This window comes from Stegostoma tigrinum, chromosome 35 (assembly GCF_030684315.1).
Source record: "Stegostoma tigrinum isolate sSteTig4 chromosome 35, sSteTig4.hap1, whole genome shotgun sequence".
Taxonomy (NCBI): Eukaryota; Metazoa; Chordata; class Chondrichthyes; order Orectolobiformes; family Stegostomatidae; genus Stegostoma; species Stegostoma tigrinum.
The window spans coordinates 22,573,462-22,589,730 of NC_081388.1; the positions used below are offsets into that span (position 1 = coordinate 22,573,462).

The 16,269-nt window shown below is 50.0% G+C and overlaps 1 protein-coding gene across 3 annotated transcripts in view; it reads left to right on the forward strand.

Annotated features, from left to right (window-relative positions):
• Positions 1-16,269, forward strand: part of LOC125447420 (adenylate kinase isoenzyme 5-like) — a 47,999-nt gene that overhangs the window by 22,699 nt on the left and 9,031 nt on the right. For 2 of the 3 annotated variants that reach the window (XM_059639915.1, XM_059639914.1), the window contains exons 10-11: positions 12,007-12,042; positions 13,090-13,253. In XM_059639915.1, the coding sequence (XP_059495898.1) occupies positions 12,007-12,042; positions 13,090-13,253 (200 nt within the window). The remainder of the gene's footprint in view (positions 1-12,006; positions 12,043-13,089; positions 13,254-16,269) is intronic. The other variant, XM_059639916.1, reaches the window with a different exon arrangement.

Consider the following 16,269-nt stretch of genomic DNA (forward strand, 5'->3'; position numbering starts at 1 on the left):
CACTGCAGTTTATGGGGTCATGCTGTGCATGATTGCAAGGGGGTTCTTGGTTCATATGCGCTTCATTGACTGCAAGGTGCGTTTGGGACATCCAGACGTAGTGAAAGGCGCCAATGAAATGTACCTTTTGCCTTCCTTTTATATCAGCCTTCAGAGCAGATGAAAGAAATGCGGCAATCTGCATGGACCTGGGGAGACTGTTCCAGTGTAACATTTAACAGCCGTAGGAGCAGTCGGTTCTGAGGCAGTAAAGGTTTGGGTGCTGTGTGTGTGTGTGTGTGTGCGGGGGGGGAATGCTGTGTGTGTGTGTGTGTGTGTGTGTGTGTGTGTGTGTGTGTGGTGGGGGGTGCTGTGTGAGTGTGGGGGGGGTGTGCTGTGTGTGTGTGGAGGGGATGCTGTGTGTGTGTGAGGGGGGTGTTGTGTGTGTGTGGGGTGTTGCTGTGTGTATTGAGGGGGTGCTGTGTGAGTGTGGGGGTGTGCTGTGTGTGTGGGGGGGTGCTGTGTGTGTGTGAGGGGTTGCTGTGTGAGTGTGGGGGTGTGCTGTGTGTGTGTGTGGGGGTGTGCTGTGTGTGCGTGTCGGGGGGAAGCTGTGTGTGTGTGGGGGGCTGCTGTGTGTGTGTGTGTGTGTGGGGGGTGCTGTGTGAGTGTGGGGGGGGGGTGTGCTGTGTGTGTGGGGGGGATGCTATGTGTTTGTGGTGGGTTGCTGTGTGTGTGTGGGGGGGTGCTGTGTGTGTGTGTGGATGTGCTGTGTGTATGTGGTGGGTTGCTGTGTGTGTGTGGGGGTGTGCTGTGTGTGTGTGAGGGGGGTGCCATGTATGTGTGTGCGGGGGACGCTGTGTGTGTGGGGGGTGCTGTGTGTGTGTGTGTGTGTGTGGGGGGTGCCATGTGTGTGTGTGGGGGGGGATGCTGTGGGCGTGGGGGGAGCCATGTGTGTGTGGGGGGCGCTGTGTGTGTGGGGGGTGCCATGGGTGTGTGTGGGGGGGCGCTGTGTGTGTGTGGAGGGGGGCGCTGTCTGTGTGGGGGGTTGCTGTGTGTGTGTGTGTGGGGGGGGTGCTGTGTGTGTGTGTGGGGGGGGATGCTGTGTGTGTGTGGGGGGGTGCTGTGTGAGTGTGGGGGGTGTGCTGTGTGTGTGTGGGGGTGGTGTGTGTGTGTGAGGGGGGTGCCATGTGTGTGTGTGAGGGGGTGCTGTGTGTGTGTGGGGAGGATGCCATGTGTGTGTGTGTGAGGGGGTGCTGTGTGTGTGTGGGGAGGATGCCATGTGTGTGTGTGGGGGGGGGTGCTGTGTGTGTGTGTGGGGGGTGCCATGTGTGTGTGTGGGAGGGCGCTGTGTGTGTGGGGGGTGCTGTGTGTGTGTGTGGGGGGGTGCCATGTGTGTGTGTTGGGGGGGTGTGCTGTGTGAGTGTGGGGGTGTGCTGTGTGAGTGTGGGGGTGTGCTGTGTGTGTGTGTGGAGGGGGGCGCTGTGTGTGTGGGGGGTGCTGTGTGTGTGTGAGGGGGGTGCCATGTATGTGTGTGGGGGGGGGCGCTGTGTGTGTGGGGGGTGCTGTGTGTGTGTGGGGGGGGTGCCATGTGTGTGTGTGGGGTGGGTGCTGTGTGCGTGGGGGGTGCCATGTGTGTGTGGGGGGAGCGCTGTGTGTGTGGGAGGTGCCATGGGTGTGTGTGGGGGGGTGCTGTGTGTGTGTGGAGGGGGGCGCTGTCTGTGTGGGGGGGGGTGCTGTGTGTGTGAGTGTGTGGGGGGGAGCGCTGTGTGTGTGTGGGGGGATGCGTTGGGGGGGGTGGAGGAAGGGAGGCCAGGAGCTTCTGACAGAAGCCAATGGAATCAGTGGGAAACACTAGTCGGAAGCACATGAAAGCAGGGAGCAGGGAGCCAGCTGAAATGGCATTGTTGGTCCTTAGTGCTCGTGTAGCCTCCCTGTGTGGGGGTGGGGGGGCCTGGTTAACCCTGTGTTGGGGGGGTGGGCCTGGTTAACCCTGTGTGGGGGACGCCTGGTTAACCCTGTGTGGGGGGGGTGGGCCTGGTTAACCCTGTGTGGGGGGTGTGGGGGGGTGGGGGGCGCCTGGTTAACCCTGTGTGAATCAAGGCACAACTGAGACAGGATGAACCAGTCAAACTGACCCAGGGACAGGGACGGCTGCAGGTGTAAATCTTTTGCAATCGATTCAAGTTAAAGAAATGAAACCAGCAAGAGCATCGAAGTTTGACACAGTGTTTTCTTGTGTTTCAGTGGATTTTATTTCTGTTTATTTCATGTGGGAGTGTCCTGGGTATTTAGCTGATGGTCTGCTTGGAGGAGTCTGTCAGGAATGAATCGATTCCTGCTCGGTAGAGAGGCTGCAGTCATTGCACTGTCTATACCCTTGCCCCAGACTCTCTCTCTCTCTCTCTTTCTGCTCAATTCCCCATGGACCTCACCAAACCCAGTCTCAAACATGTTTCACTGGAAAAAAAACACAAACAACTGTAGAGGCTCGAAATCAGAAACTAGAACAGAAATTGCTGGAGAAACTCAGCAGGTCTGGCAGCATCTATGGAGACAGAAACAGAGTTAACGGTTCAGGTATAGTGACACTTCTCCAGAACTCACTGGATTCGAAATGTTAATCTCTCCACAAATGCTGCCAGACCTGCTGAGTTTCTCAGGAGTTTCCATTTTAGTCTCAAACACCCTCTCCCCACGTCAGAAAAGTCAGTCTATGTCATTCTAGAATCAAGAAATAGCATTTAAAACAGGTTTCCTAACATATTCCTGCTGCCTGCAACATTGTGGATTACAATTCTCACTGCACACAATCTCTCATCCCAAATGCTGTGTAAAACCTTCACAAAGTGTCACAGACTTAAAGGAATGAGAAATGTGTCAGAAATCTATCAGAAACCGTGAGGTAGTCACACCCTCAGAGCTCTCTGAATGTTCTTTCTCATATGGCCAAGCTGAGGATGACCTCGCTGAATGCAGCACTGAGGGACTGCAGCAGTTTTGGGAAAATGCACATTCCTTTATCACTGGCTTCAGTGAGGTTCCTTTGTAAGAGGTTTTTACTCAAACGATTCTCTATGACAGCACAGCATAGATTCACATCGCTGGCATTTACTGTAGGAGACATACCACCTCAAACAACTCAGTTCTAAGAGACACCCTTTTGTGTAAAGTCCTCTATCAAACACAGGCAGAGAAAAGCTCATTGGGGTGAATGCACGAAGCAAATTCACTGCATCCTGCCATTGACTGTGACCTGCTTCCGACTCTGGTGTTGTTCATACTAACTTCTACTATCTCAATGAAGCCGATGGATTACACTAAAACAACTGAATGCTTCCAACCCAGATGTAAATCCAAGAATGCTTTAGTTGTTTAATGTTAATTTTTAGAAAAAATTTATTACCAGACAACTCGACATTGTCAGGCATCAGAGATAATGGGAGGGTCTAGGCCCGAAATGTCAGCTTTTGTGCTCCTGAGATGCTGCTGGGCCTGCTGTGTCCATCCAGCCCCACACTTTGTTGTCTCGGATTCTCCAGCATCTGCAGTTCCTACCATCTGCAAATGCCTCTCTGATGAAGGGTCTAGGCCTGAAACGTCAGCTTTTGTGCTCCTGAGATGCTGCTGGGCCTGCTGTGTTCATCCAGCTCCACACATAGTCAGGCATCAGTCTGCTTTAATGGGAGCTAACCCTCTCCATCCAACCTCTGTCATTGAAGAGTGTTAACACTTGAGATCAGATCCAATGGCCGCGATAGCTTCTGTAGTCGGATAGCTGGTGTTTTTTGTGTGTGTGTGCAGTGGGTTTCTCAGAACAGCCAGGAGGGAGCGGTTCTGAGGTTTTGTCACTTCCTGCCCTTCCTTCAGCAGGAGGGAATTAGCCTCCTATGTTGAAGTTCTCTGTCTGTCCTCCTGTGTTGGAAACAGCCTGCTCTGCTGGGACCTTCGGAAGCTTTGTTCCAGGACCGAACAAGTATCTCTTGAGGTGCAGTCAGGTTTTACACGTCCTGACCTGATGAGTCACCTCTCCAGCTGAAGGCAGATCGTGGGGGAGATTGGAACCATCCCTGGCCCTTTTACTGAAGGCAGTCAGCTTTCTAAATGCTGCAGTTATTCGTTTGAAATGGCTCCCCCTCTCGGGCCTGTTCAGGCAGGAAACTTGCTTTAGCACCTTAGAAAGACTCACTCTGTTGCCCACGTTCTAAAGCTCTCCATTTTGTGACTCCAGGCGGCTCAGTTCAGTGGAAACAGTCACTGAATTGCAGAAATGTCGCTGTGCAGCCAGAGGGCATTCAGCCCACCCCCTTGTGCCAACCTCCTGCCTTCTCCTCACACCCCTGCACACCATTTCAATCTAAACAACCACCCAGTGTCCTTCTTGAATGCCTCCATGGGACCTGCCTCTTCCACATCCTAACTACGAGCTGTGGGAAAATATTTTTTCTCAGCTGCTTTTGCCTTTCACTGGAAATCACTCAAAATCTGTGTGTGTCATTCTTCATCCTCTATGAACAGGGTCAGCTTGTCCCTGTATTTTCAACCTGCTCACGATTTGGAAAATCTGTACTAATACCCTCTCAGCCTTCTTCTCTCCAAGAACTGTTCCAACCTCTCTAATTCATCCTCAGCACTGCATTTTCTAGTTTATAAATTTTTGTAAATTGCCTCAAATCAGTTTCTCTCTTCCATATGTTCACACCTTTTCTATAATGTGGTGTCCAAAGCTATATGTAATACTCCAGCTGACGTCTAACAGGTGTCTCGTACACATTTACCATCACCTCTTGTACTCTATGCCCCTATTAATAAAGTTTATTAATAAACTGTATGTATTATTACATGTTTTTTCCACCTTCCCTCCACCTTCAATGATCTGTGCACATATGCCCCCAACTCCCACTGCTCCTTCACCTCCTTTACAATTGTACCCCTGACTTCTTATTGTCTTCTTTCAAGCAAAATGCATCACCTCAAACTTCTCTGTACTGAGCCTTACTTCCATCAGTCTATGACCCACTGTGATCTCCTTTTTGGAGGCTTTAATGTAATTTCCCACACACCAACTTCTGCTCTCAGCTTAAAACCCTCTAACATCCGATGACACTGTTGTAACAAGAGAGGAAATCTCCCGAATCGAATAAAACGAGTGCAGGAATGCGTGCAGCCTCTCTGTTTGTCTGTAACCTGTTCTGGCTGGGGGTCACACTCACCCAATGTTGCAGAAATCTACCTCCGAGTTACCAAGGTAGCCAATTACTTCGATCCATTAAGTATCAGGTTTAAATAAAATTATCCATCACCAGGTCCTTTAACAAACACAACGATTGGAATATTATTAAAACAAAAAACAATTACCTGAGAGGCAGTCATTGGTTAGGATACACAGTCAGTAATATGAAAGTATGAATGTTTATCTCTCTTAAGAAAGGGAGAGGACAATGTTTGGCTTTTTCAAAATTTAAAGACATCAAGAGGTTGGGGAGAAAGCAGGAACAGGGAACTGAGTTAGATGGTCAGCCATGATCATATCCAATGGGGTAGCAGGCTCAAAGGGCCAAATAGCCTAATTCTGCTCCGAGCTGTGATATTTCTAATGAACCCAAAGCATGCACAAATGCACACCCTTCAGGAAAAGAGAGAGAAAGAAACAGATTTTTCTGCATCTGGGGTTAAAATAAAAACACTTTGCCAAATGGGGAAGGCAAAAGGAAAAAGTATAGAGAAAGCAAGACAAAATGGAGTGCTGGAAATCTGAAATGAGAACCGTAAGTGCCTGAGAAACTTGGTCAGTCTGACAGTTCCAAAGAAATCATGTCAGACTCAAAAGATTAACTCTTTTTTACAGTTGGTGTCAGAGCTGCTGAGTTTCAGTATAACATGTAGAATGTAAGAAGTCTACCGCACTGACATTCCGATTGGTGGAGTCAGGTCAAAATCATGTAAGGTTCTCTCTGGAGTCTTGGCAGACACTGTATGCTCAGGAAACACAAAATTGAGAAGTTCCTTCAATCAGCCCCTCAGAAGAGCAAATAGATTTCATCCTGAGCACAACGAAAGGGTTAGTACAGAAACAGAATGATCAGCATTCTTCTTCCCCAACTGATACCAAACCAATTTTCATTAAGTCACTGTTCAAACAGTCCCAGCGCCCAGGGCTCAACAGCTGAGGAAGCCGTTAGCATCCAACATGTACATTTGGAAAAACCCATGAATAGGTAAGATTTGGTGGAACATGAACCAGGAACAGGCAGGTGGGGCTAGTTTAGTTTGGGATTATGGTCAACATGGACTGGTTGGACTGAAGGGTCTGTTTCCAAGCTGTATGACTCTATGACGCTCTGTAATTTCTAGGAAGCCTTGTGAAACAAATCTTCAATGTTGACAGTGACCTTTCAATGACCTCTTTTAAAGAAGCATCTCCAGGTATTGCCACAAGACTTGAAATGAATTACTTCAAAACTTAAGCCCTCCAAGAAATATTAAATATGAAGCATTCCTGTGATATTTTGGACAGAAGTGTGCCCCAGTGCTGGAAAGAGTGTTGTGGGTTTCGAAACAACTCCGCTCTGATTTTCTGTCAGCTGTAACCAGGGAAAAATTTAAAACTGTTTTAAATCTATCACACTTTAAATCTTAACATTTGCTATCAGAGTATCTGAGGAAAACAGCAATTTCATGACATTTTTCTGAAATTGAGCCAAAAATCTACAATTACTTTTCATTCACAACACTCATTAGCCAATAGCAGATAGCTATAATTAATTTCTTGTCTACAGTGTCAATACCTATGCTCCTCCATTACATGCAATATACACACATCGCCTACATTATATATGCTATAAATCACTTTACATTACATATACATTATAAATACATACAGCTCCATGCATTATATACACTGCATTTGTACATACATTTCCATACATTATATGTAGTATGTGCATCTCCCTACAGTTTGGATAATATATATTTACAGCTCTGCACATTATACACAGTGAAAATTACTTATACGTCTGTACATTAAATACTTTCATACCATGCATTACATCAGTGAGGATGTTCCAGAAATACTTGATGAACTGAATGGCTGTTTGTGATGTGCTTAGGTTGTGAAAGGTTAAAATACAAGTTTGTTTTTTTCTTCACTTGTAAATGAAGTGAAATCCTAATTTGGTCTCAGTAAATGGAGAATGTGATGAATTCTAGGGCATATAATGATGTGGGGAGATGTGCCTCTCAGTTATTGAGAGACAGAGAGAGAGAGAGAGAGTGTGGGGGAAGGTCCTCTGTCCTGGTTCCCCATGACCAAACCTTCTGTTCCTCCTATTCCTCACCCTGGTACTCAGCTTTTGTGATGTCGGAATATTCTTGCGCTTCCCTTAGAATTTCACAACAATCATCTTCACCTTTCAGAGACATACTTTGTGAGATCATCAATGAAAGTGATCTCAGTAGGACCGGACCCGCTCGTCCCCTTATCCCACTGCCACAGGGCTTTAATTCCGTCCCTGAGATAGCATGGTCTACAGTGCCAACTCACCCTCATGCCCCCCCCCCCCCCACAACCCCAACTCCCCGGCAGTCCTGGGGGGAGGCAGTGGGGAGAGCTGTGAAAAAAAATGAGGTGAGATTGGCCTTTAGTAGGCAGGAGGTGGTGGATGGAAGGTAAACTAAGACAGGAGGGAGACCTGCCCCACAGCAGATCAAGTTGGAGGGAAAGAACAGTGTGATGGTTTCAGCAGAATGTGGCAGCAAGGAGAGAGAACTGTGATGACCCTGCTGGGACAGAGCACAGTGACTTTGACAGTGTGATGGGAATTGACATTTCTTTGGCGATGTTATTCTGTGGAAGGTCAGCCAGTGACCACAAACTTTCCTACAAAGTGGCTTGGCTCAGTTGAACACTGGTCCCACAGAAAGCTCCATTATGTCAGTGATCTCTCCCCCCAGCTGTGTTACACTTTCCTCAATGGCACAGTGCATTGTACAGCACAGGGGGGTGGTGCCAAGGTCTCCCACTATTAAGTCACAATGGCTCGGTGACCAGGAGAGAAAGCAGAAAAAAAGGCCAACGACAGTGATACCGCGGAGGTTACACTCAGTGACTGTAGGAGGATATCAGGAGCCAGAGCTGTAGACAGGAGAGTGGAATGGGGAACTGTAAAAGTGGTGACTCTGTGCAGATCTGTGATGAAGTGAGAGGTAAGTTTTTTTTTGGGATGGATAGTGACAAAACCAAGTGATGCAGAAACAAAACTCAAGCGTCAGCTAAGTTCTGAAGTCCAGGGATCTGAGCCCAGGCAGCTCAAGGCAGTTATCCATTCACTATTTCCCACACCCTGGGTTCTGGTGTGTTTGACTTCCTTCAGCTGAAGGGAGGCTTTAGATGTTGATGTTCCAGGTTCTGGTGCCCCATTACAGGGTAATTCAGCCAAGTTCAGGGAGGAATTTGCAGTTTGAGGTCAATTGGAGGAAATGGCAGTTTTTCCTTATTTAGTTACTGCCAGGTCGGAGCAAGGTTTGAACTGGAATTTAAGACTTGGGCTGGTACCGGTTCAAGGCAATGGCCCAGTGGTATTATCACTGGACTGTTCATCCAGAGACCCAGATAATCTTCTGGGGACTTGGGGTCTAATCCCACCATGGCAGATGGTGGAATTTGAATTCAATAATTCAATTAATAGCTGGAATTAGGAACACTAATGTTGACCATGAATCCATTCTCAATTGTTGGAAAAGCCCATCTGGCTCACTAATGTCCTTTAGGGAAGGAAACTGCCATCCTCACCTGGTCTGGCTTACATGTGACTCCAGACCCACAGCAATGTGGTGACTCTTCACTGCCCACTGGGCAACAAATGATGCCCACATCCCGTAAATGAATAAGGAAAAAAAATCATCATCAACAGGGCCGGGCACCAGAGAGCATTCGAAAGCACTCTGAAATACCTGTGACACTGTGGTGATGTCGGAAGCTATGGCAACCTGTTTACAAGCAGGGAGCTCCTTTTTTTAAACAATACTCTTTACAGCTGGGGAGATCTCAGTTTTTAGGGGAATCTTTTATATTCGCCTGAGAGGGCAGACGGGTCTCATTTTCACGTTTCTCCTGAAAGGTGGCACTTCCAGCTGGCGGTGCTCCCTCAGCGCTGACCCTCTGACAGTGCCCACTCCCTCAGCACTGACCCTCCAACAGTGCGGCGCTCCCTCAGCACTGACCCTCCGACAGTGCGGCGCTCCCTCAGCACTGACCCTCCGACAGTGCCCACTCCCTCAGCACTGACCCTCCGACAGTGTGGCGCTCCCTCAGCGCTGACCGTCCGACAGTGCCCACTCCCTCAGCACTGACCCGCCGACAGTGCGGCACTCCCTCAGCACTGACCGTCCGACAGTGCCCACTCCCTCAGCACTGACCCACTGACAGAGCCCATTCCATTAGCACTGACCCTCTGACAGTGCCCATTCCCTCAGCACTGACCCTCCGACAGTGCCCATTCCCTCAGCACTGACCCTCTGACAGAGCCCATTCCATCAGCACTGACACTCTGACAGTGCCCATTCCCTCAGCACTGACCCTCTGACAGTGCGGCACCCCCTCAGCACTGACCCACCGACAGTGCCCATTCCCTCAGCACTGACCCTCTGACAGAGCCCATTCCATCAGCACTGAACCTCCGACAGTGCCCATTCCCTCAGCACTGACCCTCCGACAGTGCCCACTCCCTCAGCACTGACCCTCTGACAGTGCCCACTCCCTCAGCACTGATCCTCCGACAGTGCGGCGCTCCCTCAGCACTGACCCTCCGACAGTCCGGCGATCCCTCAGCACTAACCCTCCGACAGTGCTGCACTCCCTCAGTACTGACCCTCCGACAGTGTGGCACCCCCTCAGCACTGACTCTCCGACAGTGTGGCACTCCCTCAGCACTGACCCTCTGACAGTGCCCACTCCCTCAGCACTGACCCTCCGACAGTGCCCACTCCCTCAGCGCTGACCCTCTGACAGTGCCCACACCCTCAGCACTGACGTTCCGACAGTGCGGCTTTCCCTCAGCGCTGACCCTCTGACAGTGCCCATTCCCTCAGCACTGACCCTCCGACAGTGCGGCGCTCCCTCAGCACTGACCCTCTGACAGTGCCCATTCCCTCAGCACTGACCTCCAACAGAACCCATTCCCTCAGCACTGACCCACCGACAGCGCAGCGCTCCCTCAGCACTGACCCTCTGACAGTGCCCACTCCCCCAACACTGACCCTCTGACAGTGCCCATTCCCTCAGCACTGACCCTCCGACAGTGCGGCGCTCCCTCAGCACTGACCCTCTGACAGTGCCCACTCCCTCAGCACTGACCTTCCGACAGTCTGGCGCTCCCTCAGCACTGACCCTCTGACAGTGTGGCACTCCCTCAGCACTGACCCTCTGACAGTGCCCACTCCCTCAGCACTGACCCACCAACAGTGCCCACAAGCTCAGCACTGACCCTCCGACAGTGCGGCACTCCCTCAGCACTGACCCTCTGCCAGTGCCCACTCCCTCAGCACTGACCCTCTGACAGTGCGTCGCTCCGTCAGAACTGACCCTATGACAGTGTGGCACTCCCTCAGCGCTGACCCTATGACAGTGTGCCACTCCCTCAGCACTGACCATCCGACAGTGCCCACTCCCTCAGCACTGACCCTCCGACAGTGCGGCGCTCCCTCAGCACTGACCCTCTAACAATGTTGAACTCCCTAAGCGCCGACTCTCCAACAGCGCAGCACTCCCTCACCACTGACCCTCCGACAGCGCCCACTCCCTCAGCACTGACCCTCCGACAGTGCCCACTCCCTCAGCACTGACCCTCCAACAGTGCCCACTCCCTCAGCGATGACCCTCCACCAGTGCCCACTCCCTCAGTACTGACCCTCCGACAGTGCCCGCTCCCTCAGCGCTGACCCTCTGACAGTGTGGCGCTCCCTCAGCGCTGACCCTCTGACAGTGTGACGCTCCCTCAGCACTGACTCTCACTGACTCTCCGACAGTGCGGCACTCACTCAGCACTGACCCTCCGACAGTGCCCACTCCCTCAGAATTGACCCTCTGACAGTGCAGCACTCCCTCAGCACTGTCCCTCCAACAGCACGGTGCTCCCTCAGCACTGACCCTCCGACAGTGCCCACTCCCTCAGCACTATCCCTCCGACAGTGCGGCGCTCCCTCAGCACTGACCCTCCGACAGTGCCCACTCCCTCAGCACCTACCCTCCGACAGTGCCCACTCCCTCAGCGATGACCCTCCACCAGTGCCCACTCCCTCAGTACTGACCCTCCGACAGTGCCCACTCCCTCAGCACTATCCCTCCGACAGTGCGGCGCTCCCTCAGCACTGACCCTCCGACAGTGCCCACTCCCTCAGCACCTACCCTCCGACAGTGCCCACTCCCTCAGCGATGACCCTCCACCAGTGCCCACTCCCTCAGTACTGACCCTCCGACAGTGCCCGCTCCCTTAGCGCTGACCCTCTGACAGTGTGGCGCTCCCTCAGCACTGACCCTCTGACAGTGTGACGCTCCCTCAGCACTGACTCGCACTGACCCTCCGACAGTGCGGCACTCCCTCAGTGATGCATTGAGAATGCTTGCCTGGATTTTTACACATATGTATCTGGTGTGGGATTTGAACCAACCGTCTGCTGGTTCTAGAGGCGTCAGTGCTAACCACTGAGCCAAGGCTGTCAGCATAACCCAGAGTGGGAGCAGGATTGAATTGGGAATGATGGATCATGTCCCTCACTGCTTCACAACATTCCTGGGACTAATGACTCAGAGCCTCCCCCTGGTGGCCAGCTACAGTCCTTCCTCCTGCTCCCTCGATCTCGTCAGTTCACAACATGGCTGGGTCTCACAAGCTGGAACCATGGACCAGGGAACAGTTCAGTCACTGAGGATCTCATTGTATAAGTAACCACAAGTGGAAATTCCAAACAAGTGAAGAAATTGCACCTGCGAACAGTGTTTTAATCATGAAATTCTAAACATCTCTTTTACAGAAAAGCTGAAAGTCACCAAAATTATCTTTGTAATTGGTGAGTAAAATAGTCTTCCTTTGGAATGTAGTGTCAAGGTTTAATAGATTATAATCAGAAAGTAGCAATGTGTCTTGAATAAATATTAGGATTTCCAATTTCAAAACCTCAGCCAGATTTGACAGATAGAATCAAAATTAAAAAGTGTTTTATTTGATAAAGGAAAACGCTTTCAAATGTTTATTGGGGCCAAAACAATTGATCCATGTAACAGAAGGAAGATGGGATAACCTTGTTTTTTCCTCAGTGAGGCCTTGTGATCTGAAAATTGGTCCCTGAGTGGGTGAAGGAAGCAGCTTCAATCAGAACTTTCAAAAGAGAAAATCCATGACCAGGAGTAATTTTTAGAGCAATGGGGAAAATTGAGGCAGTGATGCTCTTACGATAAACTGCACCCTAGAAACAGTCTGGTTGGAGAGCCATTTCCGGGGTGTTTCATACAGATTAGAACAAGGAAGGTTCTGTGCAGTTTTAATGATGCATCCCCAATGTATTCACTGCCCTCTCGCCTTCTACCATTTATAAACCTCCAGAGGATCCAGGATTCCTTTGTTTGTGTCTTCCTCATCTTTACTGACTTACATGTGCAACTGTCCCGCCTCACCTCCAAATTGTCCCTCCTGTCTTCAAATCCATTCATGGCCATACCTCTCCCTATCTGTGTCACCTCTTCCAGCCCCACAATTCCCCTGAATCAGGTGCATTCATTTAATCCTCACCTCTTGTTGCAGTGTTTGGACTCTCCTCTCCTGGCAGCTGTGTTGCCTGATCCCCAGGCTTGCACACTCCCTTCCAAAAGGCATCCACTTTCCCATCATTTCTTCCTTCAGATGCACCTGAAGAGTTGACCTCCCTGGTCACACAGTGTTGGCATCTCCCCTCCTGCCGAGCTTTATTTAGGGACCATGCCCTGCAAAGTGCCCCAGTTATCCTCGAGACATGAGAGAAATGTGAGTTGTGCTAATACCCGCACTGCAGTGAGGAAGAGGAAGGAAGTATTGTAGGAATGGCTGTTCCCCAACTGATTGTAATGGTCTGCACTTTTAGGGGGCCCTGGCTCTGGTAAAGGCAGTCAGTGTGAGAAAATGATGGAGAAATATGGCTTCACACACCTGTCGACAGGAAATCTCCTGCGGAAAGAGATCAGCAATGAAACAGAGCGAGGAAACAAGATCAAGAAGATTATGCTTGAAGGAGGCCTGGTGCCTTTGGTGAGTGGTTCTAATCCTTAATCTCTAATCTCTGCTGTTAAAGTCTTGGGGCCATAGGGTCAGAGAGTAATGGATCATAGGGTCATAGAGTCATAAGGTCACAGAGCATGGCCACAGGCCCTTCAGGGAGTGCTCTAATCTCTGCTGTTGCTAAATTGATGGGCGATAGAAGGACAAGTTGGGGAGTATGTTGCAAAGAGTTTATATATGGAGGTTGCAAAAAGAGCATTTATCTAAACGTTGTGAGTCATAGAGTCACACAGCATAGAAACAGGCCCTTTGGCCCACTTGTTCACACCACCCAGGTTTCCTAAACTGAACTGGTCCCATTTGCCTGTGTTTGGTCCATATCCCTCTAACCCTTTCCTATCTATGTAGCTGTCCAAATGTCTCTTCAGTTCTGGCGATCGGAGAGCTCTGAAACGCAGAGGTAGATGTGTATCCTTGTGTGTGATTCACCAAAACCCAGTTAAGTGGGTGCAATTCAGGAAGCTAATGGAATGTTATAGTTTATTGTGAGGGTACAAGGGTAGGGAGGTTGTGGTGAGAGTGTTTCTAGAGGACAGTGCACGGTATTGGTTACTTTTCTTCAGGGAATTGGGGGCAGCTCAGAGGATGTTACCCAGACCAAACAGATTGTCTCATGAGGAAGGGTCAGACAGACTAGGCTAGAATCAACTGGAGTTGCGCGACTTAGTTGAAAAATTTAAGATCCTGAGAGATCCTGTCAAATATAATGTGGAAAGCCAGGGCTCCCTGTTTTACAACAAAGGGCTGCCCATTAAAAATGGAGATGAGAAGAAACTTTGAATCTTTGGAACTCTTCCTCTAAGATTAAATGGCAGAGTGGACTCGATGGGCCGAATGGCCTTACTTCCACTCCTTTGTCTTATGGTCTTACGGACAGAGGAAGCAGAGTCTTTGAATATTTTGAAGGTAGATTCTTGATGAGGAAGGAGGCGAAAGAGGGCAGACAGGAATGTAGAGTAATCAGATCAGTCATGATCTTACTGAGTGGTGCAGCAGGTGGGGAAGGGTTTCATGCCTGCCTCTCGCTCCTTGCCCCTCAGCAGGTTAGAGGGGCTGAGCGGTCTGATAGCATCAACTGACACTCTGCCTTCTCTGTGCATGTCACCCTCTGTCTCTCACAGAATCAGACTGACATTAGGTTGGCTATTGCCTAGAATCTCCATTTTTATTAGTATCTCATTCCCTGGATTTGTTTCCAGCCCCCTTCCTGAACAATCGGCTTCTAGGTCCCCTTTACAGCGGTTTAAATAATTGAAACACAGGAGTTCCAATACTTCTCCTGAAAATCTCCCCCAGTTCCATTGTCCCATTCAAGCCCATTCTTTCCCCACAAGGAGGGAATGGCATGGTGGCTCAGTGGTTAGCACTCCTGCCTCACAGCCCCAGGGCCCTGGGTTCAATCCCACCCTCAGGTGACCATCTATGTGAGAGTTTGCACATTCTCTCCATGTCGGCGTGGGTTTCCTCCCACAGCCCAAACATGTGCAGGCTAGGGCAGACCGGCCATGCTAAATTGCCCATAAAACCCAGGGATATGCAAGTTTCGTGGATTGGCCATGGGAAAGGTAGGGTTACAGGGATAAGGTAGGGAGGGTGGGTCTGGATGGGATACAGTTTGGAGCATTGGTGTGGACTTGATGGTTTGAATTCTATAAATTCACTCAGCCAGAGTTGTATCATTATCAATGCCCAGATTCAATCTCTCGACATTGTTTTGAAATGGATTTATTTCCTTCCCCAATCAAGAGTCACAGACACTGACCCCCCTCCTGTTCCACTGCGCTCGCTCCCCCAAACCTCCATTGGACAATTCACCAGCTCCAAGTGAGAGTTGAAGATTTGAGAGAGGTCCAGCTTCCTCACCTGGAGAGTTCCCCAGGATGTGTGGGACTGTCCTGGGTAACTGTACAACTAACCCCCTGATTCAGCAGTAACCCCAAAGCCTCCAGCGCTCCTCTCCCCACTCACACCATACCTTTCGATTATCCTCCCAATGCTTGGATCCTGTCATTCCCCACATATCCCAATTCTCAGTCCCTCTTTCTTGACCTCAGCAGTGAGCTCCCCTCATTGACACTCACTCACTATTTAAATATCCCATCACTGATGATTGCTCAGGAAGACAGCAACTAGTGCTGTAGAAAGGGAGTGCGGCCTGATGGCCTTATCCAACGATTGAGAGGCTGACACTGGGACATGCTGCGCAGTTGGGAAGAGACCTGGCTTGGAAATCCTGTGGTGATCTAGTGAATCCTTAATCGTGGTGTTAACAGGTGCTGCTTCCTCAGGACTTGTGCCTTGTTTTTGAAACACACTTACTTTGCCCCACTCGCTGCACAAATCTGAGAAAACACAGTGTGAAGCTGGATGAACACAGCAGGCCAAGTAGCGTCAGAGGAGCAGGAAAGAAGGGGCCTGACCTGAAATATCAGCTTTCCTGTCCCTCTGATGCTACTTGGCCTGCTGTGTTCATCCAACTCCACACTTTGTTGTCTCAGATTCTCCAGCATCTGCAGTTCCTACTGTCCCCTACAAGTCTGTTGGCTGCACATTCTGGGCATTCTCAGGGGAAGAAGGTGTGAAAACACATCAAGCTGCTCACACTCAGCCTTGCCAATAGAGATTGGGGGACACTGCGTACATTTTCAATCAACTCCTGTAGGTTTCGTCCTTTTTTATTGCAGGCAAACTGAGAGCATGACGCCAGGGGAAGGCTGTTTCACCCACAAACCAGCTGTCACCCAATTATCCTCTATCCCTGAGGCTCCACCTCCTGCTTGGGGTTCCTCCACCCTTGTTCCCCTCATGATCCCCATATCAGTTTTGAACATAGAACATAGAACAGAACAGCACTGTGCAGGCCCTTCGGCCCATGATGTTGTGTCGGCCTGTTATTCTACTAAGATCAAACTACCCTGCAAACCCTACAATATAATATTATACTGTCATTTTATTTATCCAACGTCAGTTGGGGAGTGGGGAGACA